At 36.2% G+C, this 25,854-nt stretch overlaps 1 protein-coding gene across 9 annotated transcripts in view; it reads right to left on the bottom strand.

Annotated features, from left to right (window-relative positions):
• LOC123867734 (tropomodulin-1) overlaps positions 1 to 25,854 on the bottom strand; it is a 78,520-nt gene that overhangs the window by 9,051 nt on the left and 43,615 nt on the right. For 2 of the 9 annotated variants that reach the window (XM_045909958.1, XM_045909956.1), the window contains exons 2-9: positions 13,217 to 13,369; positions 8,730 to 8,897; positions 7,729 to 7,852; positions 5,748 to 5,863; positions 5,185 to 5,289; positions 4,640 to 4,891; positions 4,091 to 4,238; positions 1,815 to 2,070 (exon numbers count right to left, since the gene is read on the bottom strand). In XM_045909958.1, the coding sequence (XP_045765914.1) occupies positions 1,815 to 2,070; positions 4,091 to 4,238; positions 4,640 to 4,891; positions 5,185 to 5,289; positions 5,748 to 5,863; positions 7,729 to 7,852; positions 8,730 to 8,897; positions 13,217 to 13,369 (1,322 nt within the window). Of the gene's footprint in view, positions 1 to 244; positions 298 to 1,130; positions 1,216 to 1,814; positions 2,071 to 4,090; positions 4,239 to 4,639; positions 4,892 to 5,184; positions 5,290 to 5,747; positions 5,864 to 7,728; positions 7,853 to 8,729; positions 8,898 to 13,216; positions 13,370 to 13,779; positions 13,879 to 25,854 lie in introns of those variants that run through there. The other 7 variants (XR_006796482.1, XR_006796483.1, XR_006796484.1 and 4 more) reach the window with 7 other exon arrangements.

Genomic DNA, 25,854 nt, shown 5'->3' with positions numbered 1-25,854 from the left:
TCAAAACGAGACAGACTTATGCCAACATAATGCTGTCTCATTTTAACAGTGTCCTACGTTTGAGCAAAGTCAAAGTACTACATACTACTAAAGAATTCTCAAAGTAAAAGTGCACGTTGTAGATGCGCCCCGCAAAACGCGTCCCACTCAGGCCTTAGAGCTGCAAAAACCATTATTTTTCGGCGAAAAAAAAAACAGTTTAAGTGGCCTCGGCATTCACGCCAAATAGAGTCAAATCCTTTACCGGTCTTTTAACGATGAATTTACATATTATTTGGTCCTACGCTCCCCGTTCGGCTAAAAATCAAATTGTTATATGTTAAAGCATTATAGTAAAAAAATGTAGTACTAATGGTTAAAAAAAATCATGAAGTGTTTTGTAACTATTAAAGAATTAAGACAGACATTAAAATTTTGAAAAAAAAAAAACTATTATAGTGTTATAGAAGTGTATTATTAACTACGAGTTTTAAAAAGTGTATTTTTAGAAAATACCTATAACGGTTGCAGTTTTATACATACAAAAGTTCCAAATACGGGTTAAAAATATTATTGTGTTGCTTTTGAAAGGTATGATAAAACTGCACCAACAGGATATTGCAGACTGAGCTGTAATCCGTGCTCTGATTGCTCATGCATCGCCCAGGATAACTAAATTCAATCCTTATCCAACGTTAATAGAGTTTCAAATAGTATGCAAGATACTCAAACTGCCCAGGGCATTTTTTTTTCAATAATTCATTTTAACATTGAATGATTTCGACATATGTATTTCTATGAACTTTAAAGAATCTTCCATAATTTTCTACTATGAATAATATTCCCATTTCCCCTCTAATAAAGCGTAAAGCTTGTGCTAGGAATACGACAATGGTTCAACGGGAGACCATTTATACCATCAACCTTTCGGATTTCTGTGTGTGATGCCTAACTGTTGAGCAATTGAGGGTTCAAATTATCAGTAGAACGAGCATACGAGCGTAGATTTCCACTCAGTCCGCACTTATATCTGTATATTAAATTGTCAGTGATGAAACTCAATCGACACTGTAAGAAAAATAAGCTTTAATCGAAGCGAAGTTTTGTTATACGCTGCCGTGCCAACTTGAGGAACCCTTCAAGGGCCTGACCTTTATGGTAATTACTGACTACGGGCCCCCTTTTGCAGGTTGTTAAAGAATCGGAACTGAAGTCGCAGCGTTAGGTCTTTCCGTACTGTAAGGAACAAAATACCGTGACTATGGGAACACGATCCACATGTGCTATGCCACACAACGATATGTCATTGACAAACAAGTCGGCCGAGAAATTGAACAACTGATCAACTGTATCAAAAAACAACAAGCTCACCTGATTTTAACTCCTATTTATATAAGTGATACACACATTATAGTTTTTCAAAGTACAAAAACTCAGAAGCTCCAAAGTATATATTCTAACGCTCATAAATACGCTATACACTAAAAATCCGTATAAGCTTTTACCTATTACTACGGAAACCAAAACTTTTTTTGTAAATGTGGTTAATTTTCTTGTATACAATCTTTGAACTAAATATATAAATTTAGGAAAATATTTCGAGTTTTGGTTTTCAAAAAACATTTTCACATAAATTTTAGAAAACAAGGAGCATTTATCAATGCTTCGTTTTTATGAAAAGTCTCCCAACTTAAATTTTGTACATTAAGGATATAATTTCCGTAATTACATCGATAAATTGTTCAATTTCCACGACATCTAGTTTCTCTAAACACATGAAAGGGGGGTAACGGGGTATCACGCGTAGTGTGCAAGTGTGAGTCGTGTGTACTCACGCGTGCGGCTTTGGGTGTATGTCGGGCGGCGCCGCTCTCACGAAACTGTCCGTGCCATTCGGTACATCCAATACCGATTCATTATCGGTTACCGGTAACGGTTTATCGGTTATTCTTCTCTCACTCGTGGGCGTGGTGGTCTCAGCGCTTGGCGGTGTGAGGTTAAAGAAGCTACTGTCGACGCCCACGGCGGGCGGCCGGCCGCGGGGCAGCCGCAAGCTTAGGGACGTGGTAGCCCGCTTTTGCAAACGGCAATCTGACAATATCGATACCATTTTATCGACTATGTCCCCCCCTTTAGGTAGTTCTACACACACGAACTAAGGGTGTTTTTACAATGGAGTAGAACAACAATACTAATTTATCGATAATACGCCTTTATCGATAAATTTTACACCACACAGACTAAAACACGTACACCACGTACGCTATTCCACATATATGGACATGTTTTCTTCAAGAAATGTAGACGGCTATATTAAGTCTGTGGTACCACGATAGTCTAAACGTGATGAAATCGAACTATCGTATTGCATTTCGTTCGCTGATACGTTAGACTATTGAGGCTGATTTCATATCGATATTTTTTCTCGATTATAGTGAAGTGTGAGTGCTTTTTATAGAATTTTCTGATTCATGATAGTGATAATCGATAATAATCGATTTTTGAGTTAGTGTTAGTAAGCGAGGACGTGAAATCGCTATGCGTTATCTATTTGCACCTATGGTAATCTATGGGATCGGAACGACATTAAATGTGTTTACTGGCATGTGTGGCGTAGTCCGGAGCGCCTGGTGACTCGACCGTGTATCGATAATGTAACTGTAGGATGGCAATTAGACTTTCAATGTATGTTTTATGGCTATCGTGACATGACATGGGCGAAGCATAGAGTGAATTACATATTGGACATAAGCAAAATAAAAATAATAAATGAATTAGAAATTTTTACATAATAAATCAATACAAAAAGAACGAATAATATTTTTCTATCATTTTTTGTTGTGAATAAATATAATAAACTTCATTAAGTAATTAATTGAATTGAATAACTCCAAAAATGTCATTTGAGTTGATATTACATTACTTATCCATATCTACATAAGCTTATATGCATACATCCCTTTTTAAAACTTTAAATAAGTGAAACGCCCAATTGGACTTTGAAGAATAGACTTGGGTGTTTGAGTTTTCCCTCACTCGATAGCTGTTTATCGGCCAATGAATTACTCGATAGATTGACCGAATCGAACACAAGCCTGAGAAGTTCTGCTCCGCGTGTCTTCCAACTCGATTGATCAGGAGACTCGTTAATACTGACTAATGTCAATATTGCATTGTAGGTATAAATTGTGCTTGAGGTGCTGACCGAGCCATAGTAGTCTGGTGATTGGTAGTATGAACTGCAACTCGACTGATCGAACGACTAGTCGACGGATACTCACTTGCTGTTGTCAATGTTGCGTCGCAGGTGCAAGCTGCACTCGATGTTGAGGCCGACCAAAACAGCATCGGGATATATTCTATCAGCTGCATAATTTGCATCCTGATTGATCGGGCGACTAATTCTGTTAATATTGCGTTCCAGATACAAATTGCTCTCGATGTGAAGGCCACGCTTAAGCTTCCGGGAGTTTTTTTTTCATTTCTTTAGTCACGTGATCTGCAACCCGACTGATCGGGCGACTAGTCGATATATGCTTACTCTTGTGGATGTTGTGTTGCAAGTGCGTGACGCGATAACGAGCGTCACTGTAGTCAAAAGGAGTGGGGATTTAAGTTCCACTATATGCACGATATGCAACTCAACTGATCGGCCGACTCGTCAGCGGATACTCACCTCTGTCGATGTTGCGTTGCAGGTGCGACGCGACGCGATGGCGAGCGTCGCTGTACTTGAGGTGAAGGCCGGGCCGTGGGTTTCTGTCTCAAAAACGCGTGATCTGCAACTCGACTGATCGGGCGACTAGTCGACGAATACTCACCTCTGTCGATATTGCGTTGCAGGTGCGACGCGACGCGATGGCGAGCGTCGCTGTACTTGAGGTGAAGGCCGAGCCGTGGGGTTCTGTCTCACAAACGCATGATCTGCAACTCGACCGATCGGGCGACTAGTCGGCTGATACTTACTTCTGTCGATGTTGCGTTGCAGGTGCGACGCGACGCGATGGCGAGCGTCGCTGTACTCGAGGTGGAGGCCGAGCCGTGGGGTTCTGTCTCACAAACGCGTGATGTGCAACTCGACTGATTCGGCGACTAGTTGGCGGATACTCACTTCTGTCGATGTTGCGTTGCAGGTGCGACGCGACGCGATGGCGAGCGTCGCTGTACTCGAGGTGGAGGCCGAGCCGAAGCAGTGTGGGGTTCTGTTCGACCAATCGTGTGATTTCCATCTCAGTTTTGTTGCCCAGCACTTGCGACCGCTGATGGAAAACAAATTGTTCACATAAAACAGCTTTTAAAGGTAACTTTTATTTTAAAACGTGCGTGCGTCGTCAAATGGAGGGTCAAAGTTTTGATACCAATGTAGTCGAAGATAGTAAAACAATCGTTATATTTAACGCACGCACTTCAACGTTCATACTGGTGTCAAATGTTGGATCATGCATTTATGCCAATGTTTTGCTATAATCGCATTCCAACATTTGATATCGGTATCAAATATTTGCTACTATAGCATTTTTGATTTTGGTATCAACTAGTTGGACCAATGTCAAGGGGTAATAATAAATCATGCGAAAGTGCTTTTAACGTGCTTCGAATTCATATCGGTGTCAAATGTTGGCTCAAATATTTGACCAAAGTCGAGGGTAGATTTTGTTACCTGGTTAGAAGCGCGGAACTCCTCAACAGTGTTGGTGGTGAGTAGAGACTTAACAAGTTGGACCACTCCAGAAGGGCTGATGAAGTTGGTCTCGACGTTGACGACGCGCAGGGAGCGGTTGGCTTCCAACGCGTCGGCCAACAGTTGGGCGGTGCGGTCGTTGAGGCCAACGTTGACGAGCGATAGCACTTCCAGGTGAGTGTTTGTTTTCAAAGCTTCGAAAAGCTTCTCGAATTTCTCATCGCTTATGTTCTGAAATTGTGAATGAATGTATGAAGGAATTCGTGGATCCAACTGATGAAAATTAAGTTAATCAGGGTCTTAAATATGTCGTGTCCAGCTCAGCTAAATGTTGTGGATACACAAGTAAGATAGAAATCACCCCCGAAAGGTCAATGTTACCTAACATTGTATTGTAGTCCATAAGACAAGTGCAAGTATGGGTATAGCGCATAACGGCTGCGTCCTCCAGGTGCAATATATGTTTCTTTGAGCAAGAAATTGGACTTACCTAACTGGATAGTGTATGTGGGCATGTGGCTTACCTTAATGTTATTCCAATTGAGATCAAGGAAGGTCTGGTCGTTGTCTCGCACCCTGCTGATGCTTTGTTCGGGGTCCGCGTCGTTGGGGGGGTCCATGGGGTAAATCTGGGATATCAACAATATGGATTAACTATAAAGAGAGGGTGCTTTCTTCCTCTCGTTCATATGGACACCCTGCTCAACCAATATTGTTATTACTCCGTTCCATTATATCATTATCAACCCATTGCCGACCCACTACTGAGAACGGGTCTCTTCTCAGAGTGAGAAGGGTTTAGACCATAGTCTGCCACGCTGACAGCGGATTAGCAGACTTCACAGACCTTTGAGAACATGGAGAACTCTGAGGCATGCAACTTTCCTTCACCATTAAAGCAAGTGATATTCAATTACTTAAAAACGCACGTAACTGAAAAGTTAGAGGTGCGTGGCCGGGACCGAACCCCTGACCTCCGATTAGGAGCCGGACGTTCTAACCACTAAGCTATCACAGCTTTTGCGAATTAATTCATGGCGACTAGGGGTTTGAACTGAACTTGGTAATATTCAAATGATGTACACACCTTAGGTTTGGTAGCCTTGGTGATGCCGTCCCAGCCCAAGCCCAGGGGTTGTCCTTTGTTGAGCAGCGACGCGTGGTACTGGTCCTGGTTCATCATCGAATGGAAGCCGAGAATTGCTGGAATAGATGGCGTTACATTTGACAGGATTCCATATATTACGCAGTTTAGGAGTTAAATAGTTGTTAGGAATGTAGAAGTTAATGGTGGATCTTCACATGCCGTGAAATGGCGCCAGTTCCATAATATTATTGTGTGGATCCATTGAGGCTGAGAAGAGACGTGTTTTTGGGTGGTAAATCACGATTCGACTCAAAACTACTGTTCTGTTTGATGGCTATTTTAAATACAGAAGGAACAGAAAGTTACGCGAATGATCTCTCAACATTTAAATTAAAATTTTAGGGTCTGTAAGAGCTTTCTCGCACGCACGCTCTATCTCATAACCGTCTCTAAGAGATGGTAATATCTAATCAAATGACTTTTACCATATTTTATCGTGGGAGAAGTTTAAAACAAGTTTATTTAGGTGACGTTAATAATGAATGAACCATACCTATATATTTCACAACTACAAATAATCTGGAACAGTTAAAAATCATAGCGCATTGGAACAGCAAAGATAGATGACATCTTAAAAGATTGTCACGACAAATACCATCAATTACACGGTACTGGATTGTCGCCAAATCGTCGCGAATTCCTAAGAAACGTTAACAAAGGTGCGTTTTTTTGACATTTCAACATCATAAAAATGCTTAATATAATTATTATTGTGTACCATTTTTTCGTTATTTCATTCGCATTGTTTAGAAGGCTTTAAACGTAAAGTTTACTAGAAATATTCACAAAAATACAAAGATTTGAAGTGATAATTCAGAAATGTCTTATGCGACTTAGAGATCGCTTATATGGCTCATCATCTCAAGCCATAACTGACCCAAAACTGAGAATGGGTCGTCTCCTCTAAGAATGAGAACGGTTAACCCATAGCCTATGCTGACTAAGTGCAGATTGGCAGGCTTCACAGTTCACATACCTTGTAGATCATTATGAAGAAGTCATGCAGGTTTTCTTAGGTTAACTGCACACTCCATAAAGGAAACCAAAGTCTTAAGTATTGGTCTGTAACCCCTGGATTCATTTATAAAGATCTATATTTTAGTTTTAATAGCCTAACTATTAGTAGAATCGATAGAATTGAATATTTTTAAATTTGAAACACTACAACATGTTTTAATTGTTAGAGAATGTAAGACCCCTATAACGAATGCAATACAAATTGCACATAAAAACTGTTTCTTCATCAATGTAGGAAGTAGTCTGATTGAACGCAAAAACTGTACAAATGGAATAAATTACATGGGTGTAGTCAATTAGAAAACGAAATGTACACACCTACCTGCAATCATGAATATTTAACAAACATTTCATCAAAAAAAGCATTAGTCATCAATCAACACTGTAGTAGAAATAAGACTGTAGCCAAATAAAAAAAATTATTCGACCTATCCTGCCTTTATGACCTTTACAATATGACTAGTATTTGGACTTACTTATTTATTTTCAACAGTAAGTTTCAAACCTTTTTAGTACATAAAAGTTTTGAGATTAATAAGGTTCTTTACATTTAATTAATATGTTTATTGGCGAAAAATCGTCGCGCGGTCCATAGTTTCAACATCTTTAAATCTTTTAAATTTTTTTTAACTGGCTTTACGCTCTGGGTTTAAGCCTTATTGAGCCTAAATCTTTTCAACTAAAATTACAGGTTTGAATATATAAGTGTAGTCCTTTTCCCCAAATTAGATTGTTAAAGGGATAGCAAGATTAACAATCTTATTTCGAGAAAAGGACAACACTTATTTCAGATCTAATAATCTAATTTTGTTTACAGAGAGTGCACAACCCAAATGGGTCTAAATAGAACCAATATTCAGCTAAACTTTTAGTCATAACTATTAGTCGTTTATATGGAACTTACCAGCAAGATCAATGATCTCTTCCTGTGTAGCGGTTGTGAGGGCCGATTCATATTCGTCGCCGAGGTCAATGGTGATCTGTTCTTCCGCGTCTCGAACTTTGTCAGGCACGGGCGGTGGAATCCACTGAAAGTTAATTAAAACCATGTCAAAAACGTATTTTGAAGTCGGATGGGAAAAAGAAACTATGAAATCGACGAACAGTGGGATTTCACATTCCTATGCTGTATGTCACAGGCTTCTAAAATAAACATCATCTCAACCCACTACTGAGAACGGATCACCCGTCAAGCCATATCCACCACACTGGCTAAGTGTGGCTTCACACACCTTTCGGAACATCATTTAGATCTCAGATCTCACTCTGCAGGTTTCCTTCACTAAAAAAAACAAACGACGACAGGATGGAAACTCGCCAGGAGACTTGCAGTACGATGGTAAAAAGGTAAAGGGGACAAGATCGATAAGCTCTCTGATCTGACTGAAGTTTTACCAGTAGAAGCGAGGGTTCACCCATGAGTCCTAGCTCCGACAATCAACAGCATCTAAACCCATTAGTCGGTACTTGGTGGAGCCACCATAGAGGTAAATTCACTCTTCGGTACTTACACACAATCCGACTTAGTTTTGGTACGTACTTTCTATTGATACAAAGTACTGCTTAACATGGTCAAGAATGAAAATGAAAAATAAAAACCATATATATGACCAACTATGTAACCATTGATATACAATTAGTAGGTATCTGACAAATCACAAGCATACTGTCATCGCTCAAGTGGCCAGGTTTGCACACATATGCACATCTATTTCTTCAGTTTATTATAAACCATAGTATTTGAACATAAAGTTTAACAACGATTGTGAATACTAATTTTAAATAAGGTCAAACTATTATTTTTGCTTTTATTTCGGGCTTTTTTGAAGCAATTATTACAAATCCTGTAGAAACTCATATTGTTGTATATAACAGTCAAATTAATTTGGGACCAACTCCACATACCTTTTTCCCCCGTATTACTCCTGCTACATAAGGTTTGACCTCCGGCCGATCTGGTGTTTCTAATGCCTGTTTGTTGATGTGTTCTATGAGTTTCTTGCGGTTCAAAGGACCTGTGGGGCCCTTTTCACACGCGTAGTTATTCCTTAGTGAGGGAGGGAGACAGTCGTCCTGTAAACAGAGAAATATGCACAGATTAATTATTATTAATTACTAGCTGAAAACCAGAACTTTAACCAGAACCTATAGGATTACTTTGTTGTCTGTCTTTATTAAGATAATATGTTCCTATGTTTATAGGTAATCCTATTAAAATAATCTAATTCTATATATAATTTAGTTGTAAAGAAATCTACAAAAAACGTTTAGTACTTAATAGAAAAGCAGTTAATGGTATTAAAAGTCATTGACCCAATTCAGGGAGATAAAAACTTTAATAGCTTATTGTTATGCAAATAGATGACTAGGTATTGACTATTCTACTAACTAACTGCAGTGATGAAGCAAGATTTTTTTTACTAAATGATATGCGATTTCCTCTGCGTGGATAAAGGTTTTTTAAATCCCGCGGGAGCTCTTTAATTTTCATAGATGAAAAGTAGGTAGCCTACGTGTTAAGTCAGGATATAAGCTGCCTCCATTCCAAACAGCTAAATCCGTCCAGTGGTGTGTGTGTATGTGTGTTTATTAGTTACACACACACACACTAACACACATACACACAAACTCACACACACTATACATACATACAAACCTTCGCCTTTATAATATTACTGTGATTGTAACTTGCAACACACGTTCAGGTCAAAGGCAAAAAGTCATGAATTGTGAAAACTTTAACAGCCATTATGCAAATAAATGACTTAGATATTAACTATTCTATTAACCAACTGCAGTGATGAAGCAAGATTTTTATTTTATTTTTTACTAGCTGATGCCCGCAGCTTCGCCCGCGTGGATTGGTCAGATCCCCTGCAGCATCAGGATTGAGGAGTTGGACTCCAAATTTTTTATGAAACAATGTCGCAAAGTTCCTCTATCGATCAAAAAAGAAATGACGCAAATCGGTTCAGAAATCTCGGAGATTTCGGTGTACATAGGTAGAAAAACACAACTCCCTTTTTGAAAGCCGGTTAAAAAAGTAGCCTATGTTACTCCCTGGTCAATTCTCTACTTGTCTGTGAAAATCCCGTCAAAATCGGTTCAGCCGTTCCGAAGATTACCCTTTTCAAACAGACAGACAGACAGACAAAAATTTTAAAAACGTGTGATTCGGTGTTGGTATCGTTCAAATAACCATATGAGCTTAATATGAGGTAGTTATTTCGAAATTACAGACAGACACTCCAATTTTATTTATTAGTATAGATTTTGCAAGTTGCTTTGCCAACACCCATTCAAAGTTCAAAAAGTCATGAATTAAGTGTCTTGAGGTCAATTTTTACATTTAGATGAGGCCAAGTGACTTCAAATTGATAATTTTCAAAAACAGGTAACACATATAATACCTAGTAATACTTATTACTTTAATAAATAATGTTTCATATAAGAATAATAATAAAACAGTATTATGATAGTGATTATTCCAACACTGTGATAAGTCTATATATGTACTTAAGTAATCACTTCAGATATGCATGTTTTGTATTGATAAATTAATGATAAATACCTATGATTCTACTGTTTTACGCAAGTTTATACTTTAATTTATGCATTAGTAACACCTGATATTTTAAAATTTATGAAGTTAAGCATAAAAAAACTGAGTAAAAAAATCATATAAGTATATCCACAAGACCAAATAAATAAGTAATTAGCGAGCATTATTGTTAATTAATAATTTAATTAGTAATTAGTAATTACACATTATTTTTGTTGCGTTTTTTTACTTTTCTAAGTCAAGTAACTAAGTAATTGTACAGTTTTATAATCATCCCATCACCAGTTCACTATTGGCCTTTTTTACTTTTCTAAGTAACTGAGTAAGTACAGTTTTAAAGCCATCCCATCGCCGGCTCACTACTGAGCATGGCTTTTCTCTTGAACTGAGAAAGGTTAGGCCATAGTCCACCAGACTGGGCCAGTAAAGATCGGCAGACTTCACACCCCTTTGAAAACAGAGAGGCTAAGTAGGCGTTTTTAAAGGTTAAATTAGTATTTTAGTAGAGTTTTAAAGGAATCCATTATACAAAAACTAGTTTGTAAAGGTAAATGTCTGGTTACTCATTTAGGTATTACAAAAAATCTTGCTCAAGAACTAAATGCCCGAAATATTTGATGTAAAGTAGAACAGTATGGCAGTTTCTAGAGCATACAATTTTAGCCAATTATGCATAATGGCTATGAAACGTACGGTACACCTACTTACTTCTTTATTTTTGTGTAACAGCAAAACCACTTTATTCTTATTCAGATACAAGTTAGCACCTGGCGGTAAGTGATGATGCAGTTCAAGATGGAGGATGCAGTTTGGCAGGGAGGTCGTCAAAACGGATCAAAATTACTTATAGCTACTTAATTAGCATTTATAATATTAGTAAGTAGACTTTTTTAAGTGACTTAGTAGAATAACTCTATAAAGCCTTGGATATTTAATAGTAAATTTAGGAGTAAGCAAAAAGTTTCCTTAATATTTTAACTTCTAAATGTTCAAGGTTGTTCCAATGATCGTGACTTCTTGGCCTTAGCAAGGCAAGGTATAAACAGAACAATTAGTTCACACATTGTAATGGACTTAACCTTCAAGATCTTGTAATGACTACACATTATGATGTTATACTTGGTAGATTCTATACTAAAATTATAAATGCAAAGTAGTAAATGTCTGTCTGTCTGCTAGATTTTCATGGCCAATCAATTTAACCAATTCTGATGAAGTTGGTAGAGAGTTAGCTGACAGCCTGAGGACGGACATAGACAACTTTTTGCCTAGAAAATCAAAGTGTTTCATTCTTAAAAACCCAAGTCCACTAATCACATGATCCTAAATGGATTTATTTGCAGGCATCATCTATTTGGTACAGATATACCTTGCATTCTAGAGGACATGGAATACTTTTTATCCTGGAAAAAGTTCCTACAGGATTATTAATAAACCTATTTTTTTTAGTTTAGTTTGGAATAAATAACCAATTACTCATAATAGCCCAAAAAGAGGAGATCCAAATATAATATTGTGTGTGTGAAATATAATATAATGTAGTGTGTTATGTGTAGTATGTGTAGCATATATAATATTATGTGTAGCAACTAGCATCACAGACTTCTAGGCTTTACAGACACCTGCATGCTTCAAAAAATGGTCGCCTGTTACCAGTTAGGTGATGTAGAGATGTACAGAGGTAGTGATGTTAATATTATGTCAGTCAAACAGTTGTTTTATTTATTTTTTAAAAGATTAGTAACTACTTGAAAACTAAATCACTAAGTACAGAATTTGAAGTTGTAATGTATCTAATTTCAAATTAGATACATTACATAATATGTTCTATGTAGGTACTTAATATATGTACCTAAACAGTAAATAAGGAAACACATCATGACTATATTGAAACCAAGGTTTCCCCCTTCATCCTGTTTGTTTCATATAAATAAATACTCTGTTATGACAACATGATTATGTACATGATTGCTGATTATAATACAACTAATATTTACCATCAGCTGTTAAGATCAGAGTCAAGGTCTAACTTATATTGATATAGATAAAAAGATTAAAAAAATAACTCACTGTACTCAAATGATTAATCAAAATAAACCCAGCTAATTTCCAAGTAAAGTAATGGATATCACTCACAATAGTTTAAACGCTAATATTATAATACCTAGTTTGTTTTAATTAGTACTTAGTAAAAAGTATTAATTCTAAAAAGGAGAATACTGTAACTTCTTTTTTATTAGAATTAAGTAGAAACTTATTTTAATACCAAGTCTTAATAAAAGGAAAGCGGCCTGACTGTTCTATCAACACACAGCTCATACTATTGGATGGATCGGGCAGAAATTTGGCATGCAGATAGATATTATGATGTAGACATCAGTTAAGAAAGGATTTTTGAAAATTCAACACCTAAGGGAGTAAAATAGGGGTGTGAAGTTTGTGTAGCCATGTGGACAAAGTCATCTGCATAAGTTAGTAATATAAAACTGAATCTTGTACATATTCAACAACTTAATTATTTTTATTAAATAAATTTTTGATGCAAAAAAAAAATCTTCAATCCTTTTCCTAAATATCATTAAATAGTATAATTTTGACATATCTATATTATGCGAGTCATAAAGTCTCTACCATGTCTGACTGACTAATGGTCTTACCAATTGAAATACATATTAATCTAAAAGGATAAACTGAGATATACTGAACTGATAAGGAGTCTAGAAACTTGAAATTATGAATGCAAAGAAAAGTTTTTTGGAAAGTTCACTGTAGTGAAATTGGACAGATTAACTAGTTAACAATGTACATATGAAAAACTTATTTTACTTACATCTGGGTCCACTTCCTTCGCGAGCATAGTTAGCTCCTCCTGTGACAACTTGGCCAACAGCTCGTCGACGTCAACTTCGTCGTAAGCCGACAACTCTCGTCCATACAACTTGGCCGGTGTCGTCATTGTCGTCGTCTTCGTCGTGGACGACTTCTGCAAAACACAATGCACAACACTCAGTCACTTGGCACTTTGAAACGTTTGAAACTAGTTAAAAGCTTTTATTTAAACAGTATGGGACAAGGGAGATCGATAACCATACAGATAACAACCCTTAGCCTTTTTTCGTAACTTTTCTCAACAGTTTTTACTAAATTTAGGAAGTATGCACTATAATCACCGATACTATTGCTTTATTTATACGTATGTTCAATGGGTAATCGCTATAATCAGATAAAACATCAGTTTCCACAAGTTACACCACACCCAAAGAAGCTACTTAAATTAATCGATAAACTATGACTGCACTTAGGTCTTAGACTAGTCAAAAGGCTCGATAAGTTAACTTAATAGAACTTAAGCTGTACACTTTAACTAAACAAATTAAATAATCAATTTCATACTTTTATGGGATAAAGAATAAAAGTAGTTTCGAAAATGTACTCTGGAAAACAAGTTACCACGACAAATGACAGATACGAACTGATGGAAAAATGAAGTTGCGTGAAAGAGAGGTAGAGTGCCTGATTACAGCGAGTATGACAGAGAAAAAGTATGTCTAGGGAAGGGCATTCAATTCATGGAAACAAAAAACATTTTACGATAATTACCGGTTTCTTATCAAGTTAAATAAATAATAAGATTGTCGAAATTGTATGAAAAAAAGGTGTGACAAATCGTCGTAAACCTTTTGTGATTTATCTCAATTTCTATCTTTGTGGTGTGCAATACAGTAAGTAAATAAGTACGGCTACTTATAAACATACCTAACTACATTAAGTTCTTTGCCTGAATAGGTATTTTAAAAGATATTATTTCATACATAGGTATTATGATCAAACTTATTCCTTCTATGTTTAAAAAGTAAGAAAATTAAGGTGTTATAAGTTATACCGACCTAATACCTATGCCTACAGCCTGCCTACAGGGCTTTAATCATTAATCATCATAATAATCATTCATTTTGCTCGAATATTATTACTGAGCCTACATGGGGTCTTAAAAATAACTGTCCACACAACCGAGATCGTCACATACGAGGTCGTGAGTCGTGACATTTTATCTCTATGAATGCTCTTCTATTTACCTACTCTTCACTCCTAATATCCTCTCAATCGAAAGATTACGTAATATAATTACCTAGTGCTTCGCAGTTCGCCTTCACAATAGAATAGGTCGCTGCTATTGAACGTGTCACGATGTATTTACAATGCCAAAAAGTACCTAACTACCTTTCTTATTTTTATTGTTTGGTAACATTGGCCTAACCGATAACAATCGCCTGTTAAACACCTACCTGCAGCTAATAGGTACCTAAATATTTCTAATATGTAGCATTTAACATGATGTAGGTAAAATAGACCCTAGGTAGGTGCTAGGTACCTAGGGTATATTCATCGTAATTTATGATATTGTGAGGCAAGCATAGGTATATAGGTAGGTAATAACTGAGAACTTTAAAAAGATAATGGGGAGTGATTTAAATGAGTAAGGTGTGGGATAGTGCCACAGATCACTGGGCTGGGGGCAATCTGTAGATTGATATATTTCTGTGTGCTCTACAAAAAAAGCAGATACCTACCTACTTATTCGAAGATTGTGTAAACAATAGGTACAAAAGCGTGAAATTGACACGCTTCAGCAAAGCGCGGGTCTGCAATTGCTTATAGGTAGGTACAATATGGCATATTGTAAATTAAATATGTATTTGAAAAGAACAACCGCCGAGTTTCTTGCTGGTTCTTCTAGGTAAGAACGGCATGCATTCCGCTCATACCATTGGTTAGTGGTAGGTACATTATTTTGACTATTCAAAAGCACTTATTAAAATTTATTAAAATAAAAATGAATTCTAATCTATTTCAAAAGCCATATGCCTAATGTCCAAAAGCGGACGCATATTTATACCTACCATTGGATGGATGGATGGATAAAATTTCATCAGTCCATCTAAGAGCCTATATCCAAAAAAAAAGTTTCTTTTTTGTGCCTTTTGGAATGGATAATATTAATATGTCCTTTTTGAAGAACTTTTAAAAATGGTTATCGAGTTTACCAGGAATCCAAAAGCTGGTATCTTGGGCAAAGTAGGTAATTAGTTTGGCGATCCAAAGAGGTAATGTTTATAATTAATTTCTTTTATTAATTAATATTTATGCCTATTTCGTACTGGGCTAAGAAAAATAAAATAACAAGCCTGGTCGATATATTGTCTTCTAAGTAGGTACCTACTACATACTTAGATATTTTCTTTTATATGAAGATGCAGAGATATAATATGGAAAAAAGTAAAACAGAAGAAATTTTGATAAAAAACAAATATAATTACGATTATATTTATGATATTCCTACCTAACTAATAAAATTATGAAATATATGCAAAAGAATATACCTAATAATAAAATAAAAAACCTTCTAAAGAGTTAGTAAAGAAGGAAACCCGCACAAAAACGGTAAAACAGTGATCAATCGCTCGATTATAATAATTTTTTAACACTATGGAGATTAAAAACTGGTTATCTTCATGCTAAGTCAAGCTTTCCAACGGATTAGCATGAATATTATTCACATAACAATTATGATTATTAATAAAACTTTCACTAAACAAACATTATAATTTTTATGCTTTAATTGCAATTATGCAGTTTTTGACGTAGCAAATTTTTAAGGTAACGTAATACGAATAGCATTGTCTCATTATCATCAATTCAACCCATCGCCAGCCCACTACAGACTGAAAACAGGTCTCCTTTCAGAATGAGAAGAGTTTAAGCCATATTCCACCACACTAGCCAAGTGCGTCACATATCTTTGATAACGTTATAGAGAATTTACAGGCATGTAGGTTTCCTCACGATATTTTCCTTCACCATTATTGAAGTGATATTTAATTGCTAAAAACGTAATAAATCATTACTCATTACTTTGAAAAGTTAGAGATGCGTGCCTAGGTTCGAGCCCCAGACCCCCAAATAGGGGGCTGAAGTTCTAACTACGACGCTCTTCACTGTTTCTTATTAATGTGCAGTAATTATTATTGTGCAGTGAGTGCTTTAGCCTTTAGTAAGTAAATTATAGCTTGCGGCTACATCGATAGGTATTAGGTAAAAATAATACCGGTATTAAGGTAAAATTTAAAACTTTTTTATGAAGATCAACCTATAATTTATATACTTAATTACAATTACAATTATTTATAACTAAGATGCCTACGACTTCGTCCACGTTGACTTAAGTTTTTCAAAAATCCCATGATGACTTTTCAATTTTCTGAGATACAACGTAACTAATAATATATTTCCCAGGGTTTCAACTACATCTATGTCAAAAATTATGTCAATTCGTTGCTCCGTTGAGGCGTGATTAAAGGACAAACCAAAAAAGCAGACATTCCGACAACAAATAGAGATATTCGTATTTATAATATTAGTAGGATATTAAAAGATGTTCTAAGTATAGAATTTAGCGTGAGTGAATTCGCTTTCAGGTCTCAGTCAATAAATATGATAAAATGAATATGTAACTGTGCTGTGTTGACTAATGATTGCTAACGTTTTTCAATCCCACGCTGCAAATTGCATTTCATTATTATTATCCTTAAAACCTACTTATTTTTTTATAATATAAATAATAAATTAATCGGTATGCCATTAGATAGTTAAATCAGATATACCTATACATAGATAGAGTATACCTAAATATATTTGAGTGTACCCGTTTATTGTACGAATCATAAAATCGTGAATATTCCATTATAATTCAATTCCAATATAATTCCATTATAATTTTGGGCTAAATTTAAATCTCAAATTTAGCCCAAATAATCTGCTTATAGTCCCCCGACTGATTGCAGATAATAACAGAAAGAAAAAAAAAATTCAATTGCGGCATATATTAATTAAAAGTACCAACGTACAATTGAATCAGAATACACTGTCCGAAATCAAAATCATCATTGTCTGATATCTACGTAATTGAAGTTTCTCATATTAGCATAACCTGATGTAAAGTGACGTCTACTTTTAGCACTATCAAGCAAGTTAGCTTCATAGTTAGTGAAAGTCGAAGTGATATCATCGACTTTATTAATGCTTGATTTTAATATTGCATTTAAGTACTTAACTAGTTTAGTTTTTATAATAGTTAAGTACTCAAAATAATTTGTTAAAAGTTACATCAGTCATGTCTTACATTTTTTAATCAAATTTGTCTTTCAAAAACATCGCGCAAAATGATTGATTCGATTAACGATAGTTCCTATTGACCACGCTACGCTGGCGAGCTGCCAGCCTGCTATAATTGGTGGTCGGCACACTAGAGACAAACGGTATTCTTAGCTGCACTCTCGGCCACTGGCCTTCCGAATGACATAAAAATGTAAATCCGGAACAAAAAAAAACATTTTTATTGTTGCGATATGCACTTGACCTAATAGCAAGGGATGTGCCATGCATTTTACCGTTTCGCGTTCGCGTCACTCGTGAGTTCGTCGACCTCTTTTGTCAAAATATTATTATGTTCAATTTTTAATAATCTGTGCATTAAATGTGACATGATAAAAAACATTTTGATTTTGGCGCAAACGTCGATCTCTTCATATTTTAATTGCATTTGCAAATTAATTTACATTTAAAATATTATGTTGCCCTACGGCCCGCCTGTCCTAGTATCACCATTGATTAGAGCTGCAAGATATGCGTTTTTATTGGCGGGAATAGTGTATGGAAGAATGAAACAGAAGATCTATACCATTCAAGAAAATGCTTGGAGAGAAGAGGAAGCCGAGAGAAAAATACTAAGAGACAAGGAAATGGCTATATTGAAAGCCAAAATAGCTAAGGAAGAAAAAGAGACGGTTCTTCTATTGGAAACTGGGGAACTTTTTAAATAAAACGGTATTTTTTACTCGTGGACTTTCATTTCATATTCATATTAGGTATATACCTAGTACCTACCTCCTACCGACCGGACCTTCCTGCCGAGATTTAACTTCCTGCACAGCCTAAATCTGAAGAGTCACAATTCACAGCTCACAGGCCACAACTAATACAATACCCAATGTTAGGTCTCAACTCTCTATCTAGGTCGCAATGTCTGCAGACCCAACTCCCAGCCCCCGGGACCCCAATTTTAGGCTTAAACAGATCGAAGCGCTTTGGTTTGCTCTCTACTGAACACATAGCTCCGCTCCGCCCCACAAGTGGGCAGATACCCTAACAGCGCTAAACAAATGCTTATAAAAGATTAGGTATAGGCAGAGAAAATACCTATGATGGAAAGTAACCATGTGAATTCACAATAGAGACAGCCGAGTATATGTAATAGGTGGGTACTTAGACAAAGACTGTAAGTTGTACCCACAACTGGCGACAACTTGATAGGTAAGTTATAACGCTATGGTGTGGAGAAAACTCACTTTTTGTGGCTTTCGCAAGTCAGTTTGAAAGTGAACGTGCTATAGACTCTAAACATGACGATTATAATGTGACGTGATTTGAATTTCTACTTAGCAAGTTTACCTCAGTAGGTAGGTACCTAATTACACTAGAGATCGGTGTCTAGTAGGTAAGTAGATGCATAGATTTATCGATATTTATTATCATGGATGGATAGGTAGGTATATGTGGTCTCATACTCAAGTTGCGGTGGATTAGCAAACATTACACGAATAAAAGCGTCAGACAAATTTAATACGAGATACTCCACTGCTGTTACGTTAATCTTCGTGATATAGTATAACGGGATGATATGATTCCACTTTTTATTTCACTTTGATCACCCGGGTGACTGTTCTCGTCGCTGGGCAGCGCGGCGATCCCGACCTAAACGCGGCGCAACGCGGCGGGGGTGGATTGACATCACTCAAGCAGATATAGTACATGCCATGGTCTTCGAAGGCAGTAGATGTTATAGATCCAGCAAAGTGCCATTATTAAAAATATGACATTTGAAACCGTGGTGCGTTTGTTTTGTCTTCCACGTGTCTTCCAAATGTGAATTATCATCCTATTAGAAAGAGAGCCACCGAGGGCCAGACCTTCGTTATTTTATAAAAGCTGAAAGTTTCTCTGCATATTGTTCTCAAAACCAGGGAAAACAATTAGCGATTATGAAGTTTGGATCATGGTGGCTTTGGGAGATAACAGGTAAAAAAATAAAAAAAAATACACCTTTTTTATCTGTTGTCCTGTCTCCCAAAGCCACCATGATCCAAACTTCATAATCGCTGATCGTTCTTCCTTGTGTTGGGGAGAATGCGCAGAGAAACTTTCAGCTTTATTAAATAACGAAAGTCTGGCCCTCGCTGGCTCTTAGTCCATATTATCAGTTAACAATACTACCTTTCTTATCGCAATGCGCTTGCCATGCATAATAATTAATTAACAACCGGAAAAAGCCTGTTTTTCGCGAAAACAACAAAGGGAAAAGCAACTTTGTTGCCTTTGTAATAGGACGTAATGTTATTATCATTTTTAATAGATATTAATATTTAAATCTAGTTACGGTATGGTTACGGTTTATGAATACCAGTGGGGAGGCGCAACGCATTCGCAATCGCCATGGTTTTTATTTTGATAGTCGAGGTTGACTTGAAAATGTAGAGATTGCAATTGCCCTCTTCTCCTTTTTCTCAAATCGCAAATTCTTATGATGGAATTTTACAAAATTTCCTCTGTAGATATCAGGATTGTCTCTAGCCCAGCTCCCGGGTGCATTCGGTACCCTGGCCGGTGACAGCTAGTAGGCGCGCGATCAAAATGGAAAACTTACAGTCAAATTTTCACTAGTAGGTAGGTACATTAATTGGAAATTTAGGTGCAAATTAAGTATGCAATTATGACGCAGAGAGAGATTAAAACCCAAAAGAACAAAAACCATCAGGTTGTAGACCAACAAGAAGTACCTAATAATAGAGTTTCTCAACAAAGCAACCAGGAACACATATGGTATTGCAATTTGCGGTCACCGTTACCACGGTAATATTATGTATCAGTATTCCAACTTCATACAAACGGACGAAACGCGAGCTATACCTACGCACCTCGATGTCGGCAGGCGCTCGACACGCAGACAGTCGCGGCTGTGCCGCAGTGACGAACGGGCGGTGTTTTATTTTTCTAACAATAACCGCGCTATTTTTTCGTTGTATGTGAAACCCGATCAAAGAAGCCACAATTTCAGCTCAGAATGTCGGTATTTAAGGTACCGGGACTACAATAAGATTAATTCGCAAATTTTTTGATTGTACCCAGCGATGATTTTGTGGAATATATAGAAAAAATGGAGAAAATATTCCGAACTTCATTTAAAACCAAATATATAAATTGTAAAGTAGCTGTAGGTATCTATAACCAATTAAAAGATATTCATTTTTCTCCATCTTGTCCATGTTTCCCAAAACAATTTTTAATTAAAAGCTTTATACTAGAATGCGGATTTTTTAAACTTTAAAATTTAATAATTCGTAACGTTCATTTAATTTCCTACGTCTCAGTCGAGGCGCAAATATTTTTCGGTCTCAAATGTATAAGACCGATTTGTTATTCAATCACAAACATGGTTTTTTAATTAAATCTACCAATCAAAAAACAACACGCATTTTTATTGAACATTTCCTATACAATTCACAAAGTATTTCATTTGTTTATATAAAAAAAGTATATTTACAATCACAAAACTAGATGGAAACACAAAGTAGGCAAGTGTAATTAAACTGCTGGAGGCGGGCAGCCCTACCGCATGTTTACGTACCGCGCAGCTGTAGGTATCTATTTCAAAGATACGGCCGAGTTAGAATACTGTATAGATAATATTACCGTGCCGTTACGTACGAGTTAAATACCCGTAGCTATATAATTGTAATCGATGATCGTTGCGCTCGCCGAGCGTTATCAACACATTTGTTGCTAAAACATTGACTGACTAGGAACAACTATAACTGTGTTAAACGTGTGTTTTCCTAGATTCTGAAACCGTAGTTACCTAGTTCACAAGAAAAAATCAGATTGTACGAGTAATCCAAAATATGGCTTAAACTGAACTGCTAATAATTCATTTAGACGACCAAGAAACTATAGATTTTCTTAATAAAGCTACTGAATCGATTCCGAAAAACCTGCGTCAGTCATTATTACAATCGCAATTGTTATGATTGGCTGAATATCTGGTATTCTTGTTGCGTCAATGCATTATGGCCACAGAATTAGGAAAAGTGCCTTCTTGTTAGGATTTCTGTGATGATGGCCAATAGTGAGCGAGCGTCAACCAATCAGAGGTGATTGCGATTGTGACATTGTAGCTGTCAGTCTGCTGCAATCGAGCGAGCTGAATGCAGGAACACAAAAAGTATTGCAGTTTGCGGTCACCGTTACGTACGAGTTAAATACCCGTACCTGTGTAATCGATGATCGTTGCGCTCGCCGAGCGTGACCGGGTCAACACATTTGTTGCTAAAACTTAACTGACTGACAAGGAACAACTATAATTGTGCCAACCGTGTGTTTTCCTAGATTCTGAAACCTATCTAGTTCACAAGAAAAAATCCGCCACTATAGGAGTCAGCCGAAATATGACTACTTAAGAGGGGAGGCCCATCTTAAGTAGTTATATTTATTAGGCACAGATATTAGTTTCTAAAATATGTCTGCAAAATTTCATGGACTTTGGTTGTTTAATATTCAAATGAAATTGGAACTACGACTGTATGGAGTAAGTGACGGTGAGAGACCTGTTAATTAGTTGATTTTGTGCCATGCGCTCTTGAATTTGAAACATTTTACAACAAACCTTAGTATTCTGTATAGGTAATTAAGGCGTTTTTAATAAAACAAGCATTTTAAGACTAGACAGTTGAACGGAAAAATCTAACATGCCGCATTCATAGCATATAAACGCATTACAGCAACAGCTTTGACTTAATTTTATCAAATAAGTAAGCAAGTTGCGTTGGAGAGTAATGGTAATGGTGGACATAAAAGCTGTTCCTAAGTGTATTTTTAAGATGATTTTTTTTTGCGTTCAGTTCAATAAAACCGGTCGGCGTACTTATCTGACGGACAATCTGAAAGTCTTTATAGCGACAAAAACGTGCATTTCCTTAACCTAATGTGCGAAAAAGAGGGTATGTAATGCATTACAAAGTAAGCAAGTCAATGACCTCTATATGTCGAATAATAGCGACTGCCCGCGGTTTCGCTCCCTTGGGAATTTTTAAATCTAACGTAGATAAAGGGAAACCGTGAAAATTTCAGCTTTCCAAACCTGTGCAAGGGTTTGGGCTGGGCATTGATGAGCCAGTAAGTACAAGAGCCTGTTATTTTATATATTTAGAGCATGAGAATGAGCATCATGAGAAGACCCGAGGATCAGATGACCAGAAGCGTAATACATGTTAGCGCTGGACCCAGACGACGGGGCAGACCTCGACAAACCTGGGATGTCAGTAGTATTGAACGACCTGAAAACAGCCCAAATAGACACAATGACGACCCAAAACAGAACAACTTGGAGAAATATGGTTAGGAGAGCTGACCCCAATTAACATGGGAAAAGGCTAGAGGTCTATATACATATATATCTATGAAATGTTGATAGGTATTAGACCAAATAAAATTTAAATTGACTTTACCCATAGGTATTTTTCTTTATTTTTATTTTTAACCGACTTCCAAAAAAGGAGGAGGTTCTCAATTCGTCGGAATCTTGTTTTTTTTTTCTAAGGACTAGGTATTCTTTTTATCAAGCTTCAAGGAAGAAGACTATAATATCTATATCTACTCGTATATCTGGCTCGGACGAAAACATAAGCAATCTCTCCTAAATCAACTTGTAACGTACTTAGGAAACATTTTAATTTTTTTTTTAGGTTAACAGATCTATTGATTTCTAATTTGTTTGCTTAATACATAATATTTTATATCTACTAACGTTTTTATAGCTACCCATTTAAAATTGAGAAAGCAGGTATTTATCAAATAATATTTGGACTTTACATAATATTATAAGGTCAGAAAGGGGTCAGAGGACTTAATAAATTCTAAAAACCGTGTCATTTTTAATGACAAAATATTTACCTACGCCTATTTAACAAAGATGGGCAAAGGCAAAAGTTATCTAAGAGAAATAAATATACATAATATTGGCGTCACTCAGAAAAGCAGGTATTATTTAAATATTTTTATCGAATTATTGGAATGTCCTCTCCAAAACCAACACAAAAAAAACACAAGTTTAATGTGTAAGGTTATCCGAGAGTTTTAATCTAAACAAACTAATGCCAAAATAAATAATTTAATTAGAGCGTGATTGCTATCACAACATCTAATTATTCAGTTCACAATCCAAATACCGAAAATATGCGATATCGCTCCGAATCTCAGAAGGAGACTGAACTAAAACCTTCGAAACACCCGTATTTATGCAAGTTCAATCTTGTTGGCCTCCTAGCAACAGATTGTATGACATCGAATGAGCGAAATATCGATTTTATCAAACTACCTGCATTAGATAAATTAATAATTTTATATTATTTTTGACAACTCAAATCAATTTTTAAAAATAACCTTACAGTTCGGCCGTCCTGAATTTAACACGTCCTCGTGTTTCTAATAAATCATGTCATGTCAGTCGCGGGCTTCCTTGCCCTAAGTCAAATCCAAATTATGGGCTATCCTGCCCTCCGTCAAATCGTTAAAACCTATCCTTGAACTGCCGAACTCTCAGTTTTAATATCCAGTCAACAATAAATCCAAACGACTAACTTCTCATTCGATGTAAGTATACAAAATCTGAACCACTTATTGCAAATTACTTTCCACTACACAAAAGACTAAATTCTTAAAAAAAAACTAAAAATTTTAATCACCAAATCAAACTCAATAAAAAAATTTAATCAAATGTGGGTTGTTTACAAAAAGATACCAAAGCGAAATTAAGGCAACGTGAGACACGTCCCACTTCTGAATTATTGGCGTCACTCAGAAAAGCAGGTATTATTTAAATATTTTTATCGAATTATTGGAATGTCCTCTCCAAAACCAACACAAAAAAAACACAAGTTTAATGTGTAAGGTTATCCGAGAGTTTTAATCTAAACAAACTAATGCCAAAATAAATAATTTAATTAGAGCGTGATTGCTATCACAACATCTAATTATTCAGTTCACAATCCAAATACCGAAAATATGCGATATCGCTCCGAATCTCAGAAGGAGACTGAACTAAAACCTTCGAAACACCCGTATTTATGCAAGTTCAATCTTGTTGGCCTCCTAGCAACAGATTGTATGACATCGAATGAGCGAAATATCGATTTTATCAAACTACCTGCATTAGATAAATTAATAATTTTATATTATTTTTGACAACTCAAATCAATTTTTAAAAATAACCTTACAATAAGTAGGTAATAAAAAAAAGTATCTAGTAAATTAGGTACCTATCTCTATAATTAATATTTTACAGAAGGTACCTAACCTTAGTGTTTTCAAGTGATAAGATTTTCAACCTACGTGTCCTAGACAGTTTCAATTTGATTCAAACAATGCTTAAGTCTTATTTTTGCCTCTATGGAGACATCGCATGCATGATGTGGAAACCATATTGAAAATCTGCTCTCGCGCAATCCATTCATCAAAAAAACATAAAAGAATTAATAGAATCAGATAAAAGTGGTTTTCCGTTATCCGGAAAAAGCCTATTAATCAATTACATCGCTTTTCGCAGTATAATCGATAACAGCAGTGCTCACTCGATACATCGGCATTACTAATCGATTCATCACATCAATTCTATGCTGCACGCTAGTTCCATTTTTGTAATGAAATGTATTTAGGTATAAATGTTTACAAAATCGTCTGCCGTAACGATTTGACCTATGGCTCAACAGTGCAGTTTCTTTTTTTTTTTTTTTCAAACAATAAGTAGGGTAAGTAGGGCATTCAATATGCCGTTTTGCTTGTCCCAAGGCTTACACTGACCTTTAGAGAGCATTTAATAAACATGCTGTCATGATTATTATAAGTCATTGGTCTTTTTTAATCCCCGACCCAAAAAGAGGGGTGTTATAAGTTTGACATGTGTATCTGTGTATCTGTCTGTGGCATCGTAGCTCCTAAACTAATGAACCGATTTTAATTTAGTTTGAAAGGTGGCTTGATCGAGAGTGTTCTTAGCTACAATGCAAGAAAATCGGTTCAGCCGTTTGAAAGTTATCAGCTCGTTTCTAGTTATTACTGTAACCTTTACTTGTCGGGGGTGTTATAAATTTTTAATTTACACTTGTTGCTATCCATACCTACTTCCTGTCGTGCGTGGCGCTTCCAAAATCGACGCTTCCTACTTAATACCTATTATGAAAGCGAAAGTTTGTAAGTATGTATGGATGGATGTTTGTTGCTTTTTCACGCAAAAACTGCCGGACGGATTTGGCTGAAATTTGGAATGGAAATAGATTATACTCTGGATTAACACATAGTCTT

Source organism: Maniola jurtina, chromosome 8 (assembly GCF_905333055.1).
Source record: "Maniola jurtina chromosome 8, ilManJurt1.1, whole genome shotgun sequence".
In the NCBI taxonomy this organism is placed as follows: domain Eukaryota; kingdom Metazoa; phylum Arthropoda; class Insecta; order Lepidoptera; family Nymphalidae; genus Maniola; species Maniola jurtina.
The sequence above is the reverse complement of the archived record's forward strand: the minus strand, read 5'-3'. Positions and strand labels throughout refer to the sequence as shown.